General features: G+C 53.0%; 1 protein-coding gene across 1 annotated transcript in view; it reads left to right on the plus strand.

Moving 5' to 3' along the window:
• Positions 1–23,316, plus strand: part of PREX1 (phosphatidylinositol-3,4,5-trisphosphate dependent Rac exchange factor 1) — a 176,068-nt gene that overhangs the window by 72,074 nt on the left and 80,678 nt on the right. Inside the window, exons 2-5 of the mRNA XM_044262880.1 lie at positions 1,949–2,020; positions 5,759–5,881; positions 12,453–12,557; positions 18,176–18,277. Coding sequence (XP_044118815.1) covers positions 1,949–2,020; positions 5,759–5,881; positions 12,453–12,557; positions 18,176–18,277 — 402 coding nt within the window. The remainder of the gene's footprint in view (positions 1–1,948; positions 2,021–5,758; positions 5,882–12,452; positions 12,558–18,175; positions 18,278–23,316) is intronic.

Genomic DNA, 23,316 nt, shown 5'->3' on the forward strand with positions numbered 1-23,316 from the left:
GGTGACTGGGACAGTGAGGGGTTTTTGGCTGGAGCCCCCTGGCAGGCGGCAGGCGGCAGCGGCGTCAGTCCGGCTGGGAAGAGCTTGGGTGGTTTGGGTTGGGAGGGACGATCAGGAACTAGGATTTGGATGCCCTCGGCGTCTGGGTGGATGTGTGGAGTCTTCAAGGGAGAAGTCCAGGCTGGGGACTTAACTGTGGGCCCAGGCGACTGGCGGAGACTGCTCTGCCCAGCTCTGTGTCGTCGACTTTCCTCCCCATGACCCACTACGTGAGGCCGCAGTGCACCACCCCCAAGAGACCCAGGTCCTTGGCTGGCCGGCACCCCGTGACAGACACCGACATCCTTGGCTGATGGAAAAGGATCTGACAGCCGTCTGTGGATGGTCAGCCTCCTCTTGGCCTGCCTGCCCCTGCTTTTCTCCGTCCGGGCTGTTCCCTCCATCTCCCCGCCACTAGGAGATCTCCCCAGACAAGCATGGGCACAGAGACACACTTAATTAACCCGCATCTGGGCTCTGCAGCGGGGACCCCGTGCAGATCCGCATTGCTATAATCAGCTGTGGCAGAGAGGGCACCCGATGGGCCACCGCAGCTCCTCGTGGCCCTGTGGTTGTGACAGGACTGTGATCAGCCTATAGCTGATGCCAGGTCAGCCTGGGTCCAAGTCCTCGAGTGCAGATAGGCCAGGCAGAGTTTGCTGTGTGGGCCTCGGTCTCCCTCAGGTGCATCCCCCATCCCCCATCCCCCTACCCCAGCCCCCGCGTTCTTAACGGTAGTTTTTCCATCAACAGCTCCATCCCTCCCCCACAAAGGCCATCTTGTCATTTCTCATCAGCATGGCTGCATCCCTCCATTCTGGTGCCCCCCATCATGCTCGACCCCTAAAATCCGGTTCCTCACAAAAACCACCAATATTCTGCTGATATTTAAAAACTGGGAGACTTTGTGCAAAAGAAAAAAAAAATCTTAATTTCTGGCTTCTGTTGAGAAAAATACCAGAACACCTGGTGGCCCTGGGCCCGCCGCCTTCCCACCTGACCACACTTGGAAGGGAGAAGCGGCCATCCCCCTTCGATGGGACGTGCTTGCCAGCTCTCCGTGGTCCCCGACACCCCCCTCCCCTCTTTGTCGTCTGCCACATCACAGAGGACAGAGATGACCTGTCTTCTGAGCCCCTGAAAAAAGTGGCACAACAGCTGGGGTCCGTCCATACAGCCGGATCCCGGGCAGCTGGAACAGAGAATGTGGGTGCTCCCTACGAAGGATGGGGAGGATCTCTAAGCAGGATTAAGTGGGAAAAGCAGGTGTCGCGTGGCCTGGGTATGCTGCTGTGTTTTTGGTGTGTAAGAAAGGGGAAAAATAAGAACACGGGTGTGTATGTGTGTATAAGTATATATTTTCCCGTTTGTTATTTTTCGCATGAAGATTCTCTGGAAGGGGACCCAGGACACGAGCAGCTGGTTCCCCCGGGGGGGACTAGATGCCCTGGGGCCCGGGGTGCAGGAGAGAGGCTCTTTGTATTTTTGACTCTTTATGTTTTTGACTTTTGAAGCAAGTGAATATGTTATCATTTGGAAGCTACATTTTTGAAAAAGGAATTTAAAAAAAGAAGGGAAGTGAATTTTAACCTGAGAAAGTAAGGAGCACAAGGGAGTGTATCTCCCTGAGGGCCGGGTGTTGCTGTGTTCCCCGAACAGGGCCTGAGGTCGCAGGGCCGGAGGTCGGAGATGCTCAGTCAACATCTGTTGACTGAATGGGGTGGGGGATACTCCAGTGTGTTTAATGCAGAAGCTAGGTAGGTTTTTTCTTACTTCCTGCCCATGTCCCGGGGCCGTGATTCCTCCCGTGTCCCTTCTCGGTGGCCCTGGAACTGTGGCCCTCCTTTCAGGCCATCGCCGGGAGATCAGAGGCCTGGATGCTCACCTCTCCTTGCTTCTTTTCCTCTAGGCCTTTCTGCATCGCATCCGGCAGAATGTGGCGGACTCCGTGGAGAAGGGCCTCACCGAGGAGAATGTCAAGGTATGTACTGCTGGGCCAGCCCCTTGCAGATGGTCCTGCCGCGGTGTGCCTTGCTCCTCTAGGGGCGAAGCTCAGGGGGCAGAGTGGGAGGCCCACCCCCCTGCTGGCAGCTGGCTTTGCCCTCCCACAACCTGTGCTCCCTGCGGCCCCTGGGGGCTCTGAGCTTGGTGGGCATCAGGAGGACTCAGCCAACTTGGGACTTTGTCTCCTTGCTCGTCATGGCTATCCTGTCTCCCAGCCTTCTCTGTGCCAGGCCCCCTGGCGTAGAGCCAGTGGAAAATCCCTTCCCAAGTGCCCCTGGGAGCATTGGCACCTCCAGCCGCCCTCTTGGCAGCCCCGGCCTGTGCCCCTGCACTGGGCATTGAGTGGCGAGGCAGAGCGGTTGAGTAATTGGGTCCGGCCTTCGTCTTGGCTGCGGCTCTGGGGAGTTTCGGGAGGACATCAATAGGCCCTCTGTGTGCACGGCAGAGGCCCCTGCCCTGCCCGGGCCTAGCTTTCCAGCCTGATCTCACTCTCTGGGAAGCTGCCTTTAGTTCTTGGGGCTCCGGGGTCCCTGGTCCAGGGGGCGAGCGGGGGCAGCGTGGGGTGGGTGTCAGAGGTCCCTGACTTGCATTGCACACAAAGGGCTTGATCCAGCAGGACATTCCCCCCACATGTCTCGGTTAGTCTGGACAGGAACCTTATGGAGTGTAGTGCTGAGTCCAGCGTCTTGGGTAAGAAAGCTAAGACTTAGATGTAAAGAGAGCCGCTCAGGTCTTGCTGCCCGGCTGGTCTCTGACAGCGCTGGCATTTAAGTCTTTTACGCACACACACATTCTTCCTTCAGCAAATATTTACCGGGGACCCGCTGTTTATGATGTGTATTTCTTACAATTGATTTCTTAATTGCAATGTAAAGATTACTAGAATTTTTGAATTGTAACTTACGACAGTCTTTTAAAAATTACCTTTTTTTTTTTTTTTTATAATGACTAAGACTCACATACAGGAAAGGGTGCATTGTGAGTGTCAGACGTGATGCAGTGTCCCATACGGACATGCCTGTGGACACGACCGCAGTGAGGACGGAGCATTTCCCGCCCCGTGGGCTGCTCTGTGTCCCTCATCCCTGGCCCCATAAATGCCTACTCCTCAAAGCCGAGCCACCGATGAGTTTTGCCTGTTCACGATCTTTATTTAAAAGTGAGCTCTTTCACGTCTAGTGCCTTTTGCTCACTGGTGTGTGTGTGTGAGACATTTGCCCGTGTTGTCATGTGTGGCTGTGACTTGGTCACTTTAATTGCTGGGTCGTAATCCATAGTACGAATGTCCCGTGATTTATGGTCCATTCTCCTGTTGACGGGTGTTTGGGTTACTTCCAATTCTGGGCTTTTATGACCATTCTTATGTATGCCTTTTGGAGGATACATGCTCTCGTTTCTTTTGGGAGACAAATATTTATTCTGAAATTTTGCCGCCGTTCTTTGAAGGATGTCTGGCAGTAGGATCTATGCTGTCTGTCTTTAACAGAAGCCGATTTAACCATGTGAACCGGAAAGGGTGAGAGAGAACAACAGAACCAGACAGGGCAGGTGACTCCCCCCACCTTCCACCTCCTGATGAGTGTCCCCCAGGGCGAGGCAGAGGAGGAAGACACCCGCTGGCCCCCTCACAGTGCCGCCTTTGAGGAATGGTCTCATCTCTCTGCCTTCCCTGCCCACCCACAGGCCAGCTCCCTCTGCAGACTTTCTGGTACATTCCGAAGGTTGGTGGGGTTAGTCTTCATTCCTTGAGCTCTCGACTCAGATGTCACCTTCTCAGAGGGACTGTCCCTGGCCCTCCACTCCTCCCTGGGACTCCCTTCCTGTTTCACTTTTGTCTTTAGTGCTTCTGACTTCCCAGAACATTCTATTTTAACTCTTTGTTTCTTGTCCGTCCCCTTCCATTAGAATGTCACCTCCTTGGAGGCATGCACCTGTCTGTTCCCTGCTGGATCCCCCAGGGCCCCTAACAGTGCCTGGCACACAGCAGGTGCTCGGTCTGTATTTGCTGAACAAATGAGGAAGGAACCCTAGAGGGAACCAGGAACTAGTAGTAACACCGGTTACCCCTGCTGTGAGCCCCAGTGGGATGGCTGGGGTGGCGGGCGGATCTCCTCACCGGATTCGCTGTACTGTGTTTTAGTTTTTGAACCACGTGGGTACCTTCTTCAAAATTAAATTAAAAAAAAAATTCACCTCTTTTTTAAGAAAAGAGGGGAAAAAAGAATTTATGCAGTTAAAAGGACCTTAAGTGAATAACCAAAGGTCTTCCTAGTTCTCTTTCCCAGCGGTCCCTGCAGGTACCAGCTTGACTCTTCATTCAGACAGTCTCTGCTTTCGCCAGCCTAGGGAGAGGAATGGTCTTTTAAAAATTTTTTTTGAATTTAAATGTATTTTTTTAAGAGATTTTATTTATTTGAGGTGGGGGGAGAGCAGGAGCTGAGGTGGGGCAGAGGGAGAGGGAGAAGCAGACTCCCCACTGAGCAGAGAGCCCAGTAGGGGGCTCAATCCCAGGACCCTGAGATCATGACCTGAGCCAAAGGCAGATCCTTAACTGACAGCCACCCAGGTGCTCCCCCACCTTTTTTTCCCCCCTAAATGAACACAAATGGGTCCATGCTGGAATCTTGCTTGGCACCATGATCCGCACCCCCACACTTAATAATGTATATTGAAGACCATTTCAGGATTCCATATCTCTATCCACAGAGCTGCAGATTCTTTTTATGGGCTGTATAGCATCTCAGCATATAGAATTTATTTGATTATAACCTGCCCAGTTTATTTAACTATTTTTATTTGATGAGTAGGAGTCCCCCTTTGGACATTTGCCTTTTTCCCAGTTTTTTGCTTTTGCAAATAGGGCTGGAGTATGTCCTTGTCTGTCCACCATGCTCTTCCCTTGGCATTATTAACACATTGGTCTGGAGAATTCTCTGCTCTGGGGGCTGCCTGTATATTGTAGGGTGTTTAATAGCATCCCCAGCCTCTACCTAGGAAATCTGTGATTGTGGGGTACACAGTTGTCTCTGCTCGGAGACTACTGACTGACAGGCTAAATTCTACAATGTAGAATTGCTGGGTCAGATGGTACATGCATTTCAAACTTTGTAGATTCCTAGGGGGGGAAAAGGCAGTCCCGTATTGTGTGTGCAATTTTGGACATCCTTCCCCTATCCTGTTTTCTTCTGCCACATCATTTTAATAGGTGCATGGACGTAGCCTCATTGTTTTAAAAAAATCAGCCTTTTGATTGAACGTGCTGGTGGTCTGGCCACAATGAAAACTGTTAAATGTCTTCATATAAAATTCACTGCATGCTGAGTGTGAACCTCGGTTCCGCTGCTTACTGGACTGTGCGACCTTGAGAATGTTAATTTACTCTGGGTCCCTGCTCTTCATCTGTAAATGGGGAGTGACAGTCATCTCTACATTGTGGGCCTGCAGCGAGCCCTGGGTGCCGTAAATGCCTGTGAAGTTCTTAGCCCAGGATTAGGCATGAATCCTGCAGAATAAACGTTGACCATATTTTGGTTTAGCATTATTTTCATTAGTGGTTAACTGGCTCCAGCCTATCGGAGTGCCTGTTGCATCGTTATATCCTCGCCTGCACTCAGGGTTATGTTTTTTTTTTTTTTTTTTCTGTTTTTGCTTGATTTTGCCCTCCCTCTATGCCTTGATTAACACGGTCCTTGGGCCTCCCTCTCTTCCCTCACAGGTCCTGTTCTCAAACATCGAAGACATCTTGGAAGTTCATAAGGATTTCTTGGCTGCCTTGGAGTACTGTTTACATCCCGAGCCTCAGTCTCAGCATGAACTTGGGAACGTTTTCTTAAAATTCGTGAGTTCAGTGGCCCAGCCCGCCCCTGTCATAGGCTGCAGCTTTGGGGAAGTGGGCTTCATCCCCAGCTTCCTTGGCAGGCCTGTTTGGGAGGTGGGGCAGCGGGTGGCAGGCAGGTCCAGCCTCTGCCCCGCCGGGAGCAATGGGAAGCAGTTCAGGCCCAGCAGACTGGGTCTATTCTTACTGGGCTCTCCCTCCCCTCAGTGGCACGTAGTGTGTGGCTCCCATTTCCTCAGGGCTCCCTGCTGAATGCCTGTGTCCTGGGGTTCCCCTGACCTCCTGGTCTGGCAGGGCCCTTCTGCTGCAGAGTGACCAACAGGGGTAGCCGGGGCCAAGAGAGTGGCCTTGGGTCACACAGACCTGAGTGTGAGTCCCAGCCTGGCCAGCCCATGACCCACGAGGGTGTCTTAGGGTCCCACTTCAGCTGCCAGTCAGAGAGGCTGAGGCTTTTCATAGGAGCTTCTGTCTTCCTGCAGGATTGGATTAGTGAGGGGATGGTTGGAGGAAGGGGGCCGTGGGCACCCTAAAACCCAACCACTAACTACCGAATTGATTGCACACTGACATAGACATTCTCATTGCGCTGGGCGCTGTTCGCAGTGCTTTTACGTATTTTCATTCATTCAGGCTTCACAACAGCCTTCAACAGTGTGTACTATTATTATTCTCACTTGGGACACGGGGGAACCGAGGCCCAGAGAGGGTGAGTCCTAGTGTGACTTACACAGCTCGTGAGAGCTAGAGCCCAGATTTGGAGCCATTGTAATCTGGCCCCAGGCTCACCATCTTACATGAGAAGTGTCCTGAAATACATACGAAACACTTGCTGTGTCCCTGGCACTGTACTTGGGCCCGAGGTTGCTGCCCTTTTTGAGATGAGCTTGTGTTTGCTGCCCTGAGGCTCGTGGGCTGGGGACACGGGCTGTGAAGAATATAAAATATGGAGGTGACAAGGGCTGACTCTGCTCGAGGTTGTTTGAGATGGGGAAGTCAGGGACAGGGTGGCTAGACTGAGCGAACAAGAACACTCAGGACATCTAGTACATTTGGTAAATGACAGATAATTTTTTAGCATACGCATGTCTCATGTACTCTTTGAGATATACTAAGAAATGATTTGTTTGTTCATCTGAAATTTTGAATTCAGCTCTGTGTCTTGTGTTTTGTCTGGCAACCCTGGGTAGGGCAGGCCTCTGAAATGCAGTGAAATGGGAAGATCTTGGGGAGGGACATGCCAGAGGCTGAGACTAGCAAGGGTAGAGGCCCCACACTGGGAACAGGCATGTGAGCGGGAGGAAGGCAGGCAGCCTTTTGTGGCCGGAGCAGAGTGAGTGACGGAGGGAGGGCAGGGATGCCACGGGGCGGATCCCAGAGGGATCTTATTCTAAGAGGTGTAGGTTTTTAGCAGGGAGGTCACATGGTCTGCACATCCCGAGCTGTGTGGATAGGCAGACGAGAAGTTGGGGAAACCCTTGTGAAAGTGAGACCTGGAGCTCAGGCTCCCCTCCGTACTGGAGCAGATGTCTACATGGCCAGCTCCTTCCCTTCTCTGAGTCTCAGACCTTTTGGGTGTGAAGTGAGTGCTTTGGAGCACATGGCCTCCGTGGAGTATGTGTCACTCTGCGGGTGACTGTGGACAGCGGCGATCACCTCTGACAAGCCTTGAGCCCTCCCCTGGGGCTCACCCCTCTTCCCCAGATGTCCCCATCTGGCACCTGTCCACGTCTTCTCCTTCACAGCCCAAACCCACAGCCACACGTTCCCCACCCGCCACATCTGTGTGTGCATAACTGCTTGTCCGTTTCTTCTTGGCACGACAATCAAAACCCCATGTGGGGCCTCTGGGGGGAAATTGAACGTTTGGGCTCTTAGCTGTCAAAAGCAGCATTTCCATATCTGCAGGGTCTCAGGCCTGAGACACAGCTGGGACGGGGCTCAGTGAAAGGATGTGGGGGATGGGGCTGGGCATGGTTTGAGGAAGGGGTGTTGCCCATTTGCTAAATTTAACCACTCCAAGCCTCAAGCCTTTGGTCCCCTGCCCTTTTTTCAAGCTGAAGGAGAGGAGGATGCTGCAGAGCATGTCAGAGAAGGGGCTCAGTGGATGAGGAATGACAAACCTGCAGCGACCTTATCACTCCCTTACTCTCCTCTCCTGCAGCCATGGCAGACATTACTAATCAATCACAGCATTCTGCCTCCGGGCTCCCTAGGGCAGCTCCAGAATCATTCTCACCAGTGTTCCAGCCAGTGCTGTTCATCAATTGGGGTTGGCATGTGAAAACAGACAGATTTGCTTCTGCTTTCTGGCCCAAACTTTTCATCATACAGATGGAGATGGACAGGGAGACCCTGTCACTTCGCCAGACTTGGGTCCAGTTTTTCATTTTCCTCCCCCTTTCAGAGTGTGCATTTATGAGGACTGTCTTCATTGGAAATGACAAAACTACCAATTCAAATAGGTTTAAACAAACGAAAAAGACTTTACAGTGCATACGGCACATACAAATGAAATACTCCAGTGAGTGGGCTTTAGGCATAGCTGGATCCAGGGCCCCATATGGTGTTTTCAGGACTTGGTCTGTGTCTTTGGGCCCTAATTTTCCTCTGTGTTGGCTTCATTCTTGAGGGCTGTGTTCGGCGGGGGGGGGGTTACTTGATGCCCCACAGGGTGGGAGAGGTGACCCTCAGCAGTTTCAGGATGACACTCTGCCTGCTACAGCAGGGACGGTTCAAAGAGAGCTTCTCTTCACAGTAGTTCCGACATGAGTCTTTGAGGGCTGTCCTTGCCCAGCTTGGGTCACGTGGCCATGGCTGCCAGGACAGGGAGCTCTCTGGTTGGTTCGACTTGGGTCATATGCTCACTTGTGGTGCCTGGGAGTGGAGTGGGGTCTGTGGGCCCCCAAGCGGAGGAGGTGGATCCCAGGGGAGAAATTGGGGGCCATGACTGGAATAGCGGGGAGTGGCTGCTTGGGTAAAAGACAAGACATGGTCCCGCAAAGAGCCCGGGGCAGAGTCGCTATAGAGCAGGGTCATCTGGAAGAAGCGTGGGGCTGGCTGGAGGCTTGTTGGGCTCCTCTTAGTTCCTCTTCGTGCTTTCTTGCTTTCAGGGTGCCTGCTGTCCCCACTGGGGCTCCAGCAGAGACCCAGCAGGTACAAAGCCTGCCCCCATGGAGCTCACAGTGGCCCCGGGCAGGGGTCGGGGGCAGCGTGGAGGGGTGGGAGATGGACAGTGCGCAGCTGAGGAGTAACATGTCCTGGGGTCTGGGCCTTCTGCATCCCCTGGATTCGTCCCGGTCCTTTCCCTGGTGGCCTGTTCTCAACCTGTGAGCCCACTCGGCTCCCTTCCTCCCCACTCTGCCCGCGCCTTCTTCCGCCATCAGAACCGACCCGCTCCCTGTTCCACCCTGTCATAGACCTGTTCACTGTGGGATAATGAACTTGCCGACGTCCTAATAGTAACAACAGCCCCAAGAAGAACAGTTAGTATTTAGTAGGCCTTTGCTGTGGGCCCTTTTCGGTGTATTCACCCAGTAACATTCACAACCACCTTATGGTAGAGACGCTGTTGTTGTCTGTACCTTCTGGACAAGAATGCAGGGGCTCCGAAACGTGACAGACACAGAGCTGGCAGCCTGGGGAGCTGGACTCTGAATGTGGCAGGAGAACTTGCACTTGGGCTTACAGGTTGATGCTGACAGAGCCCCGGAGGCTCCGGTGGCTTATCTATAAATCGGACTGATAGTGGGGGTCTGTGGCCCCAGGAAGGGTCAGGGTCTTCTGGCTGCGGAGCAGTTTTTTTCTAGAGCTCCTTACATACGTTTGGGACCTCCTGCTGTCACCCCTGTGCCTGCATTCAGAGCCCAGCCCCTGCTGTAGAGTCCTGCAGACCTTCTCTGCAGGAACAGGCTCCAGACGGGCCCCTTTCCCCCTTCTCCACAGCCCACCTCACCGTGGCCCGCCCCCGGAGGCCTGGCTCCCCGTGTTGCTGGCAGACCCCCGTCCACATCTTTTTATCCTTGCTTGGGTGAACCTCTGCAGTCCAGACTTGTCCTGGCCAGTCTTCACTGGCCTCAGGAGTCCCCTGGGCTCACTGGAGACAGTGGAAATAGAAAGAGGTCTGCTTGGGCAGTGTGGGGGACACTGGGGTCCCCTCTTCTCCTTCCCTGTCCTCATGGATCTGCAGGCACTGGCCGAGGGAGGAGGTCGTCGGGGATGCGGCGCGTGTTCCTGTGTGTGCGCCAACGTGGGTCGTGGTGTCTGGAGATGCTGCTCGTGGTCTTATGATGTTATAGAGTGTTTAGCCGCTCCTCGGAGTGTGTGTCCGGGCGGCTTGCCCTGGATAGTTGTGACATTGTTTGCTTCCGTATTTTTCTCTGTTGATTCACGTTTATTGGTTGTGTGTGTAGCCTAGACTTCTAAGGATTTCGAGATGTCTTATAGCGTCCACGTGTCCCTGGCACTGATCTCCTCACTCTCCGTGGATCATTTACCTCACCAGCCGCTCCAGTAAGCGGGGGGCTGACATGGTGTGTGCTGTGGATGAGGGAACCGAGGCAGACAGAGGTGAAGCATCTTGCCCAGGGCTCTCCACTACTCAGGGAGCACAGGGCTGGGCTTCTGACCCAGGGGGTGTAGTTCTAGAGTCACTCTAAGCTTGTCCCCATTATCTCTAGCCCCCCCCTGAGCTTCGTTTGTGGATCTGTGTCTCGAGATTTGTCCGCTTTGGCCTTCCCCTCCCGTCCCCATCTTTTGCCATGACCTGGAGCTGCGCATCAGCAACGGGGCTCCAAGGGGTCAAGCCCTGGTGCTCCCGCTTCACCAAGCGTGAGCCCTTGGGCCTGTGACTTGGCCTCGGTTTTCCCCTATGACAGTGGGGAGATAGTCATTACCTGTCAGGTCATGGTGAGGAATGCCTGAGTGTCCCCGCATTCCAGGAGGGCAGAGTGTGGCAGGGACCAAGGGGTTAGCACACACTCAGCCTTGTTGGCCTTTGGCTGTGGCTGTGGGCCCTTCGCTGTGGAGCACATCTGCTCAGCTTGTGCACTCACTGCCCCAAGAGCTGGGTTGGGGCGGGCTGGGGCAGCTTACTGATTCTGAAACCCATCCTCCCTCCTCTTTGGTTTGCTCTTTCCTGCAGCTACTCCATCGGCAGGGCGACAGGGGCTTTGTTTAGAAGCAACATGACTGGCTGGCTTTGCTAGGCCACCTCTTCCTTCCTTAGCTTCTTGGGGTCTCCCGCCCAACCCTCAGCCCGAGGTGGAAGCCCTTCAGCCCTTCCTGTCCCGTGGCCTTACCCAGGACATCCTTATTTAAGGTTTGGCAGGCTGGGAGGTGGTGTTCTGTGAGCCTTTTGGAGCTGAGGATGCTCACTGCAGAGCTTCCTGTGAGTGCCGGAAGCCCTGACTGATGGTTAGAGACCTGGTGACCCACAGGTGACCTCTAGATTGGACGGAGTCCAGCTTCGCGCTTAGGGGCATTTGGAGGTCAACAGAGCTATCCCCTTGCCTCAAGAGTGCCACTGCTGTGTAGCAGCGACCAGGGCTCTACCCTCCCCCCAGCCCCCCAAATTCCTGAACCTTCTTTAGATTTTTCAGGTTCATATATACAGGGCATTGCACATAGTAGGTGTTTAAAGTCCAGCTGGTTAGCACGTGTTCACTGAGGCCCAACTGTGTGCCAGCCACTGTACCAAAATCGGAGGCTACCTCAGTGAACAAGATAGCTGTGGTCACTGCCTTCAGGGAGCTGACTGCTGTTTTTGAATAGACAGATAAACAAATAATCTGAATCATTCCAGATTACACCTGTCTGGCTGCTTTAGCTAGGGTCGCCCAGGTGTTGTTTGAGGAGGTGGAATCTGAGGTGGGGAGTAGCCAGGCTCGGGGGGAAAAATGTTCTGGGTAGAGGGTATGGCAAGTGCAAAGGCCCTGAGGTAGGAATAGGCTGGCAAATACGAGGAGTAGCTGGAAGCCCAGTGAGATGAGGTCAGAGAAAGACAGGGTCACATTATCTGGCCCTTGAAATTCATAATCAAGTGTTGGGTTTCTTTTGTAGTGCAGTGGAATACCACTGGGGGGTTTTCCGCAGGGGGGTGACACAGCCTGACTTGCAATTTAATGCAAAGGATGGACATTTATGGAGCACTTAGCATATGCCAAAGCCTTACGTTTAACTCATTTAATCCCTCTAACAACCCCATGAATTAACTGAATAACTCCACCTTCCTGATGAGGAGGTGGAGGCATAGAAAGGCCAGGGAACCTGTCCGAGTTCATACCTAAATGCAGAGCCAGGATTGCAAGCCCAGGCCTCTGGCTCTGAGTTTGTGCACTTGACCCTGGGCCGTGCTGCTTCCTGAAAGGTTATTCAGGCTGCTGGGCGCAGACTCAGGGCAGGAGTGGAGGCTGCGAGGCCCACAGTGAGTGGACGGCACCCTACCTGAGGTCTCTCCTACTCCGTGGTCGCCCAGGGTCTGGGGCTCCTCCCAGGCTGGCCCAGCCATGGACGCCTATCAGTGCGTCTCCTTTCCCACCACGGGCTCTCTCCCACAGACTCTGCCCTTGTCTTGCAGAAGGACAAGTTCTGCGTGTATGAGGAGTACTGCAGCAACCATGAGAAGGCCCTGCGGTTGCTTGTGGAGCTGAACAAGATCCCCACTGTGCGCGCCTTCCTTTTGGTAAGTGTGCTTGTCACCTTCCCTGCCACTCAGCCCAGGCTTGTGAATCTCTGGGTACAAGAGAGCTTCACGCCGACCCGTGTTGTGTTGCCTGGGTTAGCTGCTCATAACAGCTGGGGTAACTCTGGGATCACCAAATGTTTTCTATACAGGGCCAGATTTTTGCCTTTTTGAATCACGCACTCTCTGTCACAGCGACTCTGTTTTGCCCCTAGATCATATGCAAAGGAGTGGGCATGGCTGTGTTCCAGTAAAACCTTATTTACAAAACAGGCAGCAGGCTGGATCCAGCCCTAGGGCCACGTTTGCCAACTCCTGATATAAAGTAACGATCCTAATAAGAGTGGCAGCAAATGGTAGTAATGATTGTATCCTTAGGATTATTTAATTATAAGGGAATGAAAACCCAGTTAAAATTGGCTTATGCCCCCAATTTTTTAAAAAAGATTTTATTTATTTATTTGACAGACAGAGATCACAAGTAGGTAGAGAGGCAGGCAGAGAGAGAGGGGGAAGCAGGCTCCCTGCTGAGCAGAGAGCCCGAGGTGGGGCTCGATCCCAGGACCTCGAGATCATGACCCGAGCCGAAGGCAGAGGTTTAACCCACTGAGCCACCCAGACACCCCCCAAAATTTTTTTTATGGGTTCCCTTTTCTGGGAAGTTTGAGACCCAAGAGGGCTTCAGGCACAGCAGAATCTAGGTGTTCAAATATGTCATCAGGGATGTGTTTCTTGGTTCTGCTTTTATCTGCCTTGGCTCCATTTCCAGGGAGGCTTCCCCACGTGGTGCCAGTGAGGCTTCTAGCAGCTCTGCTCTTACACCTCAGAGCAGAGCAACTTTGAGATAAGAAAGTTCCTCTTTCTCTGTAGATAACAGCAGAAATCCTGGATCTGATGCTCATTCGTTCAGCTTGGCTCAAGACCTTATCCCTGAACCAATTGCTGTAGGTGGAGGGTTTGGTTGTTGCTCTGATTGGCCACTGCTGGAGCTGGGGGGCGGAGTCAACTCCACCCATACCACAGGCCCTAAGGGTGTGGAGCCCTAAAGGACAGTGGGTTTGCACTTGTGTGTGTAAGTTGGGAAGAGCCGTTGGTCAGGCCAGACGGCAGACATCCCCGACGGTCTTCTGGACAATTGCAGAGAGCTTCGCTTGTGTAGAAGGGTTCTCATCTGTGATTTCCTTGAAGTTTTACCAGCCACTGTATATTGTGTGTGAGTTAAGATACACATTTGTCTGCTCTGCTGACATCCCAAATAAAAGTGGTTTAAACAAGGTAGATGTTTATTACTCTGTTGTGGTAACAGCGTGGATGTAGACAGCCTGAGGCCGGGATGTGAGTCCTAGTGTCTGGGGCCCGTGGCTTGGGCTGGGCGCTCACCTCTGTGGTCTAAGTTGACCTCTCACGACTTCCACATTTGGGTAGTGGGGTGCAGGAAGGGGGTAGAAGGAGGGCCTGCCCTTCTCCTTTTAAGGGCACACAGGAAGCTGCCCATATCTCTTCTACTCATGTCTAGGACCTCGCCACAGAGCTACACCCGGTTGCAGGGGAGGCTGGGGCATGCAGCTGGGTGCCCAGATGAAAATTCTCTTGCCGTGGAAGAATACAGTAGGGGACACCGCGTGGCCCTTGCCAGCAGGTGATTTTGAGAACTCTAAAATTTGGAGTGACTTCCCAAAGCGAGCATCTCATGGGTTTGAATCCTGATCTCTCACTTCTAGATCCCCTGCTCCTTCCGTCAAAGACCAACCCTGTCACCCCCAAGCTCGGTTTTATTTCCCAGCAGAGCGTAGAGAATAAAGCACAACGAGAAGAACAGCTGACACAGCACAAGGAGTGTTAGGCGTGTGCCCAGGGGGCCACCCTGCATGATGAAATTCTTACCTGCACATCTCCCTCGTGCACAGTCTCCAACAAAGAATTTCCAGAACTTGGATTCAGAATGTGTGTCTCCTTCACTAGTGCGTTCGTGTTGCTTGTTCCATTTCTGGGGAGCACCTGAGGAAGGGCAGATGGGTCTCGAGTGTCTTCACGTTCACTGATGCTGTTGGCCACTCTTACCTGCGTCCTTGCCGTTCCAGTTTTGTACTTACATTCGTCCAAGAGTCAGGGCCAAAAGCAAGGATAAAGTCCTGTAATATGGAACCACGCACGGCCATGCTTCTGTGATTGACCTGCTGAGTCGAGTCCTGGAGTCCCTGCTGCCCAGGCTCTAGGCTCCTGGCTCAGGGCCCCTCTTCCTGGGGGTGTCCCCTTGGGCTCCTCTGGGTCTTGAGAAGCAGGAAATGCCGGGATGGTGTGAGCAGGGGTGTGGGAAGGGAAGGGCCCCACTTCCTCTTTCCTTCCTTCTTCTCTCTCCTGCCGTCTTCCGGGTGGGCCCAGCTGCCGTCTTCCTAGCAGCAGCTAAACGGGGCTGGATCAGGCAGGGGGAGGACACGGGCGGTGCCAGCCCATGCATCATCTTCCTCCCTCCTTGCTGGTATCTCCAGCTTTTGGCTGCTGACAGAAGAGCTGTCTCAAGTCTTCCATGGGCTGTTAAGACGTTGGGAGCAGATGGGATCTGGCTTTCCAGTCAGGATATGTTGTGTGCTCGCTGAGAGATAGGATGCGGGCTTCCTCATTCTGTGACTTAGTTTTCTTATCTGTAAAATGGGGTAATTTATTCATTTATTCATTCATTCAAAGTCTTGGGGTACAACAGTGACGGAGGCAAGGAAAGGCCTTGCTCTCATGGAGCACCCATTTTAGTGGGAGAAACTTACCTGCCGTGTCTTGGGGTGTTACATCCTTTCGAGGAAATACAGTAAGTTAAGGGTGGCAGGATGTTTGGAGGGAATTAGGGTGGTGGCTGCTATTTTAAATTGGTCGGTGAGAAAACCGTGTCTTACGTGATATTTAAGCAGAGACTTTGGTAAAGTAAGAGAGAGAGGCAAGGAGTATTGGGAGGAAATCATTCCAGGGAGAGGAATCGTACGTTCCAAGGTCCTGAGGTAGGAGAGTGTTTGATGAATAGCAAGAAAGCCAGGGTAGTTGGATTGGAGAGTCTGAGAGGAAAGTGGGAGGAAGTGAGATCAGAAGAGAGAAGCCAGATAATGGAAGGAACCTTTAGGCAGTGGAAGGGATCTGAGATTCTCAAAAGGCTTTTCTTACAGCGGGATGTAACGACAGGCACTAAATGCACTCATCGTGTGACCGCTCCCGTGATCAATCAATCCTGTGAAGGAGCAGCATTTAAAGAGAGAATTTTCAAAAGTTCTTCCCATCGTACCGGAGCGTCATCTTGCTAGGACAGTGAATGGCAGCTCTGTGTGTGTTTGCGTTTTGTACCCCCCTGCCCCGCGGCCCAATGAAAACAAAGTAAAACAAGAATTTGGAGTGTCTGGGGAGAAGTGTGGTTGGCAGCTTTGACACTTATGTGAAAACCCCTTGATCCTGGACAAAGAGCCAGACCCTTCCCCTGCCGGGTCCTTGGGGCTTTTGGAAAGTGCTCCCCTACCCCCAGGCGCCCCTCTCTCTGCCCGGAGCTGACATCACCAGGACAGCTTGTGGCGAGCCCTGGCTCGGAGGACAAAGGCCTGAGTGTGAGCGGTGTGGGGCCTGGCATCTCCCAGCTGCTGCTGCTCGGATCCCCCCTCTGTGCCCGGGGGAGGTGCGGGGCTCGGGGGTCGTGCAGCTCCTGCTAGAGCAGGGACCTGGGCTCCCCGGGGTTCTGTTTCTCCAAGGAGAGGGCCCACCAAGCTCCCTGCAAGACAGTAACTCTGGGTCTCGGACCCATCCTTTTGCTTCTGTGTGCCACTTTCCCGTCTGGAAGAGGGAGATAATGTCCCCGCGTATCCTGGGGCTGTGAAGATGAACTTTACATGGTGGAGCACAAGGTACAGGGCCTGGCACGTGGTAGCCACAGGGCATATGTTCCCTGGGCTTGCTTTCACTTGAACATAAGCAAGGATTGTGTCTGCCTTGTTGGGCAGGTGCCCCAGCGCTTGGAACCGTGCCTAGCCCATAGTCCGCACACAGTATATATTCACGGAACAAATGAATGAGGGAATAAATGAGTGATGGGATGAGAATTCTTTGCTGTGGGAGTTTCTGTGTCATTAGCTCTGCCCGCGCGGTGTCGAGGAGGAAGACGGGGACTGTGGGGTGGGCTGGCAGGTTGCTCTTTCCTTAGCGCGTCCCTTCTTCCTTCCTGTGTGCATGTGAGCACGCACGTGTGTCGTGGGCACATAGTAAGCCTGGGACAGGATGGCAAGGAGGTCACAGGGTGGGGGGGGTCGGTGAGGACTCAGTTCACTTTCCAAATCCTATTACCCTCCCTCTACAGAGGTAACCAGCCCCTGTCAGAATTTGGTTTATTTTTCCTCCATCCGTGTCTTTGTATTTGACGACAGATGGTTCCCCACAAACAATGCCTAGTTTGGTTGTGTGTGTTTTTAAAAGCTTTGTATGAATGGGTTCACAGCAGCCACATCCTTTAGTCTGTGCTGCTCCGTGTGGTGCCCGACCCCCCGTTTCCCACACCATGGACTGTGGCACTGTCACGCCTAACAGGCACGTTTTTCCATCCTTCATTTGGTGGCTGTTTAGGTTACTTTCCATTTTGTGCTGTCCCACACGAGGCAGGTCTGAATGTCCCTGTTCCTGTCCCCTGGTGTGTGTCTCTGGAAGTTCCTGTAGTTCCTACAGACCAGGACTTAGCACACTATTTTTTAAAAAAATTTTTTATTTTTTATAAACATATATTTTTATCCCCAGGGGCACAGGTCTGTGAATCGCCAGATTTACACACTTCACAGCACTCACCAAAGCACATACCCTCCCCAATGTCCATAACCCCACCCCCCCTTCTCCCAGACCCCCCTCCCCCCAGCAACACTCAGTTTGTTTTGTGAGATTAAGAGTCACTTATGGTTTGTCTCCCTCCCAATCCCATCTTGTTTAATTTATTCTTCTCCTACCCCCTTAACCCCCCATGTTGCATCTCCACTTCCCCATATCAGGGAGATCATATGATAGTTGTCTTTCTCCGCTTGACTTATTTCGCTAAGCATGATGCCCTCTAGTTCCATCCATGTCGTCGCAAATGGCAAGATTTCATTTCTTTTGATGGCTGCATAGTATTCCATTGTGTATATATACCACATCTTCTTTATCCATTCATCTGTTGATGAACATCTAGGTTCTTTCCATAGTTTGGCTATTGTAGACATTGCTTAGCACACTTTTTTTGTAAAAAGCCAGATAGTGGTGGACAGTTCAGGTGTTGGCTGTCTGTTAAACTGCTCATCTGTGCCACACTTGCTCTGAAGCAAGCTCGTGCAGGTACGTAAACGAAGGATGTGGCCGTGTTCTAGTGAGACCCTGCTTGCTGCAACTGGGAGCGGTGGGATTTGGCCCAGGAGGTGGGGGTGGGGTGGGCGGGACAGGTTGCTGGGCCCTGATCTAGGCTTTGTGCTGGGTGACAGATGATGCATATTTCCATCTCCTCTCGGTGTTGCTAAATTGCCTTTAAGGTCTGCAGTTGTGTTTTGAGAGTGCTTCCCCTACTTATTTCAAGGTGGCCAAATGCCTCTGCCGTCCCTGGTGGGTTTTAATGAAGGTCCTCTGTCCCTTTGCAGAGCTGCATGCTCCTGGGAGGCCGGAAGACCACGGACATTCCTCTGGAGGGCTACCTGCTGTCTCCGATTCAGAGGATCTGCAAATACCCGCTCCTTCTCAAGGTGAGACAGTCACCCGGCTCCTTTCCCTGGATTTGAGGAACTGAAAGCCCAGCTCTGAGTGGCTTACGCAAAAAGCAAAACTTGGTAGTTAAGCGGCGGAGACGTGCAGGGACCGTGCTGGCTTTGGGCCAGGCTGGAGCCTACCAGGACCCTGCCTCTTTGGGTTCAGTTCTGCTTTATATTCGTATATGGTAGCAGATGGCTGCGGTCCTCTGGCCGCATACCTCGTCAGGTTCAAGGGCAGCGGGAAAGCCTTGAACCTCTCTTCTAGTAGCTCCGACTCAAGGCCCGAGAGTCACTCAGGCTTTGTCTGTCTGTGGCCAGAAGAATGTGATGTTCTGAATAGTTTGGGCCCGAGTCACGGGACCAATTTGGACCAATTACATGAAGCCTTTGCTTGTGCCATTTACCCATCTCCCACGTGCTTAGACTCACACTTAACCCCAGAGGCGAGGCACTGGGCAGTGCGGGGCTCTGCTCGGTTGAGATGTAGTCTAGGGCGGTGCGCTGGGTGGTGTTATGTTCTAATGGGCTGATACCAGGATCAAGTGCTCCCTGCGTGATCCAATCACGCTGAGCAGATGAACTCTAAAGGGTGCCGACTTACGGTATGAGCTCCGACCTCCAAGCCTCACATGATTCTGTCGGCCACAGGCCCATGGGTGGGGGATGTAGGACCTCCCCATCACAGTCCCAGCCGTTTGTGGAAGAGGCTGGGGGCTGCTGACTGGGCCCAGTGCAAATAACCAGCCACCTGCCATCTTTATCTTTGATTTGGTCTCGGAGGGACCGACTGGGGGAAGGTTTGCTGCTTGTGTGGCAGCCCAAGAACTCATAGTTCTCAGCTTCAGAGTCGGTGCCTGGGCAGATAGATCCTCTTCTGGGGGGATGGCTCTGCCACTGCCGCTGCTCTCTGCCCAGGGTTTTCAGTGCTTGGAAATGGCAGCTTATTGGCCCAAGCATCCCCTGGCTCCATCCCGAAGACCTTGCATCTGACAGCTGTTCCTTAGGGTCCCTGTTGGGGGATTAATGTGGCTGGTGGCGTCTCATTCCTGCACCTGTCTCTCATGCATGGGACCACATGCATCTGCTGCATGAACTGGAAGGCAGCGGGGGGCGGGGGGAGGATTACTAGGGCACTCTTGAACTTGACTTTCTGCTGGACAAGGTGGGTGACCCTTGAGTCTGTGAGCTGGATCAGACCCTCTCTGGGGCCATCAGCCCTGTCCATGACCACAGGCCTGTAATGTGTGCAGCCACATTTGGTGGGACGAAGTTCTCTCTGGCCCTCCTCTACCTGCTGCTGTTTGTTTGTCCCCGGGATCTCAAGAGGACCGTCTGTGGTGGTTCTCGTAGTTGCTTTGACCCTCAAATGTTTGAAATGCTGCGTGTAGCTGGCTCTTTACCTTGGTACAGGAAAAGCTCCTAGAACTTGCAAGTTGCTAGCCTGTGGATTGAATTGGACCTATAGATCTGCTTTGTTTGATCCGTTCGGTGTGTTCTCCAAACTCAAGTCGGTTGCCAGCCTTTAAGAGGTAGTACTCTGTGGTGGTTTAGGGCAGGGGTTGGCAAAGTGGTGGCCCGTGAGCCAGACCTAGCCTGTGGCCTGTTTTTGTACAACACATGAGCTGAGAACGATGGTTACATTTTTTAAAGCCTTGTTTAAAAAGAAAAGAAAACCCAAAAAACAAGGAAGAATATGTGACAGAGACCGGATGTAGCCAACAAAGCCTAAAATATTTACTATTTGGCCGTTTACAGAAAAAGTCTGTTGACCCCTGGATTAGTGCCAGGCTTTATAGCCAGAGGCAGCTTGAGTTTGAACTCTAGCTCCGCCATGTACTGGCCGCCTGACCTTGGGCGAGTCACCTTCCCCGGCCTCAGTTACTCAGCTGTGGTACAGGGTTTGTGTTGTTACAGACAGGGCTGTTAGGACGGTTGAGCATTTCCCGCTTAATTCAGAGAACGACGTGATGAGGGAGGCACTGTGATTAGCCCCACTGGAGAGATTGAGGCACAGAGGAAGGGGCCTCTTCACGGTGAAGTAGTGGGAGCCGTGATTTGAGCCCATTCTAGAGACCCGCCTTCTGAGCACTAGGCCGTGCTGCTGTTTGAGCACTTTGGGGAGTCAGGCTGCCAAAGTCCTTGGGTTTTGGGACCCTCTCCATTCTCTAGGTGGGGGTCTGGGACAGTCGGTGGCCTTGTGTTTTGTGGCTTAGTGGCTGCTCCGTTCTTTTCTGCCCGGGGTTTCAAACCTGGAGCGTCTGACCCCTTAGAAGAAATGCCAGCTCCAGCCCCAGTGCCCAGCCAAGGCCCCCTAGGTGTTAACCTTTTGGTTTCTGGATCTCAGAAAAGTCCAGGGTCTCAACAGTTGCTTGGAGTGGTAGTTTCCATGACGTATTTTAACAACCAGCAAAGCCAGACCTGTGTGTGTGTGTGTGTGTGTGTGTGTGTGTGTGTGTGTGTGTGTGGACTCAAAGCTCACAACGGCAGGCTCAGGCATTTCTGAGGCCCGCTTAGGCCCAGGGGCTTCCGTTTGGCCTGGTGGGACTCTCGGGCTCTGGATTCCCAGGAGAGCAGACAGGGAGGAACGGCACCGGCTGGCAACCCGAGGGGGAGTGACTGCCCACAGGAAACGATGATGAAGCCAGGCTGTGGCCTTGTCTCCTGACCAAATGGCTGTTTACTCGCTCTGTTTCCTCAGTCTCCAGCTGTGTTTATCTGGAGCTCTGATAGCACCGGGGGGACCCGCCAGCAGGGCCTTCGAGTTCTCTGGGGACGTGCCATGCTCCCCGCCTGATGGGCTCTCTCAGTGTCCTGGCCTTTGGCACCCACAGCTGGAACATTTGCATCAGAGCACAGCTGGGACTGAGGGCAGTTCTTTATGTGCCTCCTGAGTTCCTCCTTCCTGTCACGTTTTCCAGAGGATTCTAAAAGACGATCCCATGTGCCCAGTCCCTCAAGTGTCTCCACCTCTGGCCTCCGCATCTCTGACGCCCTTGCAGATGTTCCCGTGGCCCTCTGAGCCCCCTTGTTTGAGCTGAACTCCGAATCCAGCAGGCGATCGGGATCAGGGAGCCCGGGTAGGAAGAGAGCAGAGGCCGGAATGAAAGCCTCATTGGGAACGGCCCCAAAAAGCTGAACTTGAACATTGCCTAAGAATAGCCAGAACATTCTCTCTCAGCCTCCGGCCCAGGCTCAGGATAGACAGTCGGCATTTTTAGGCTTTGTTGAGTTTTCCGTCAACGTTTCCAGGGAAATGATTCAGGCTTGAGGTCATGCCCCTGGTGCTCAAATGACAGGTGCCTGAAGGGAGGCTGACTGTCACTGTCCCTTTGGGTTGTTTTCTGGTGATGCACAGATCTCATCGGGCCACTCACTGTGCCCCAGCTCATGGTGTGGCTCAGGACCCACAGTGGCGCCGGGGATAGCCTCTGCCCTTCAAGCTCCAGGCAGACGGGGCCCCACGAGGGCCTGGTACCTAATGGAAGCCCGTTGAGGCAGGTGGAGGCAAACTGGATGGGCACATCTGTCCAGAGGGGGCAGCTGCCACCCCAGCCCCTCTGTTCTCCTTTGCTTCCTGCACCTGTGGCCACTTCCCTGCTGTCTCCTTTGCTGGCTCCACACCTTCTGGGCCTCTAAGCACAGGTGGACCCAGGGCTTAGTTCTGGGGCCTTTTGTCTCTAGATTTGCTCCCAGAGTGGACTCAGCTGTCTTGTGACCTTTAAAAAAATGTGTGTGTGTGTGTGTGTGTGTGTGTGTATTCAGAAGTTGTGCAACCCTCATCATAATAATTTTAGAATATCTTCATCACCATCAGGAGAAAGTCCAGACCCATCAGGAGTCCCCGGGCTTTTCCCTCCTGCCCCAGCCTCTGGTAGTTACTCATCCACTTCCTGTCCCTGGGGCTCAGGACCTTCTACACAGACAGGATCATCTAAGATGTAACCTTCAGTGTCTGGCTTCTTTCGTTTAGCGCAGTTTTCCAGGCTCACCCACATGGTAGCCCAGATCAGAGCTTCGTTCCTTTTTATGGCTGCATAATATTCCATTGTATGGAATCACATTTTGTTTACCCATTCATTCCTTGACGAATGTTTGGATTCTTTCCACTTTCCGGCTATTAGGAATAACGCTGCTATGAACAGCTGTGTGCCAGATTCTTGTGGACACTCCAGTGACTTTAAGCCGTGTCTTTGTGTCCGACCTGCAGCCTGGACCTGTCTCCTAAGCTCCAGGCTTGTTCTCCTGCCCACTCAGCTTCCCCACTTTGATGTCAGATAGGCATCTCCTGCCTAACAGGTCCAAAACCGAATGCTTGGCTCTCCTCTCTCCCCAGACCGGTCTTCCCTCCCTGTCACCCCCTTGTCCCCATTTCCATACATGGCCTTTCCTTTCTGATGGCTCAGGCCAAACTTGAGCTGTCTTTGGCTCAGCCTACATCTAGTCTCTTAGGAGGTCCTGTTGGCTCTGGCTTCGGTTCTATCTTGAGTCTAGACTTTCTAGCTCCTTCTCTCCATCATGCTGCCAGGCCCTTGCTACAGCCCCCGCTGGGTCTTCCTGTCTCTGCCCTTGTCCTCCACGGTCTCTTCTCAACCCAGCAGCTAAGCCCAAGCCAGTTCTTGTCACTTCCTCACTCAAAACTGTCCAGCGGCTCCCTGCCACTCAGATTGAAATCCAGATTCCCAGGGCGCCTGGGTGGCTCAGTGGGTTAAGCCGCTCCCTTCGGCTCAGGTCATGATCTCAGGGTCGTGGGATCAAGCCCCGCATTGGACTCTCTGCTCAGCAGGGAGCCTGCTTCCGCCTCTCTCTCTGCCTGCCTCTCTGCCTGCTTGTGATCTCTCTCTGTCAAATAAATAAATAAAATCTTAAAAAAAAAAAAAAAGAGAAATCCAGATTCCCCATCATTGTCACCTGTAAGGTGCTGCACATTGAAGTTATGTTTTATTTTCTGCCCTCCCCTGCTTCTTCTCCCACGCCTCTGGCTCTGCTCCAGCCCACTTGTCCCCTTGCCATTCTCTGAACACAACAAACATGTT

This window comes from Neovison vison, chromosome 8 (genome assembly GCF_020171115.1).
Source record: "Neovison vison isolate M4711 chromosome 8, ASM_NN_V1, whole genome shotgun sequence".
Taxonomy (NCBI): domain Eukaryota; kingdom Metazoa; phylum Chordata; class Mammalia; order Carnivora; family Mustelidae; genus Neogale; species Neogale vison.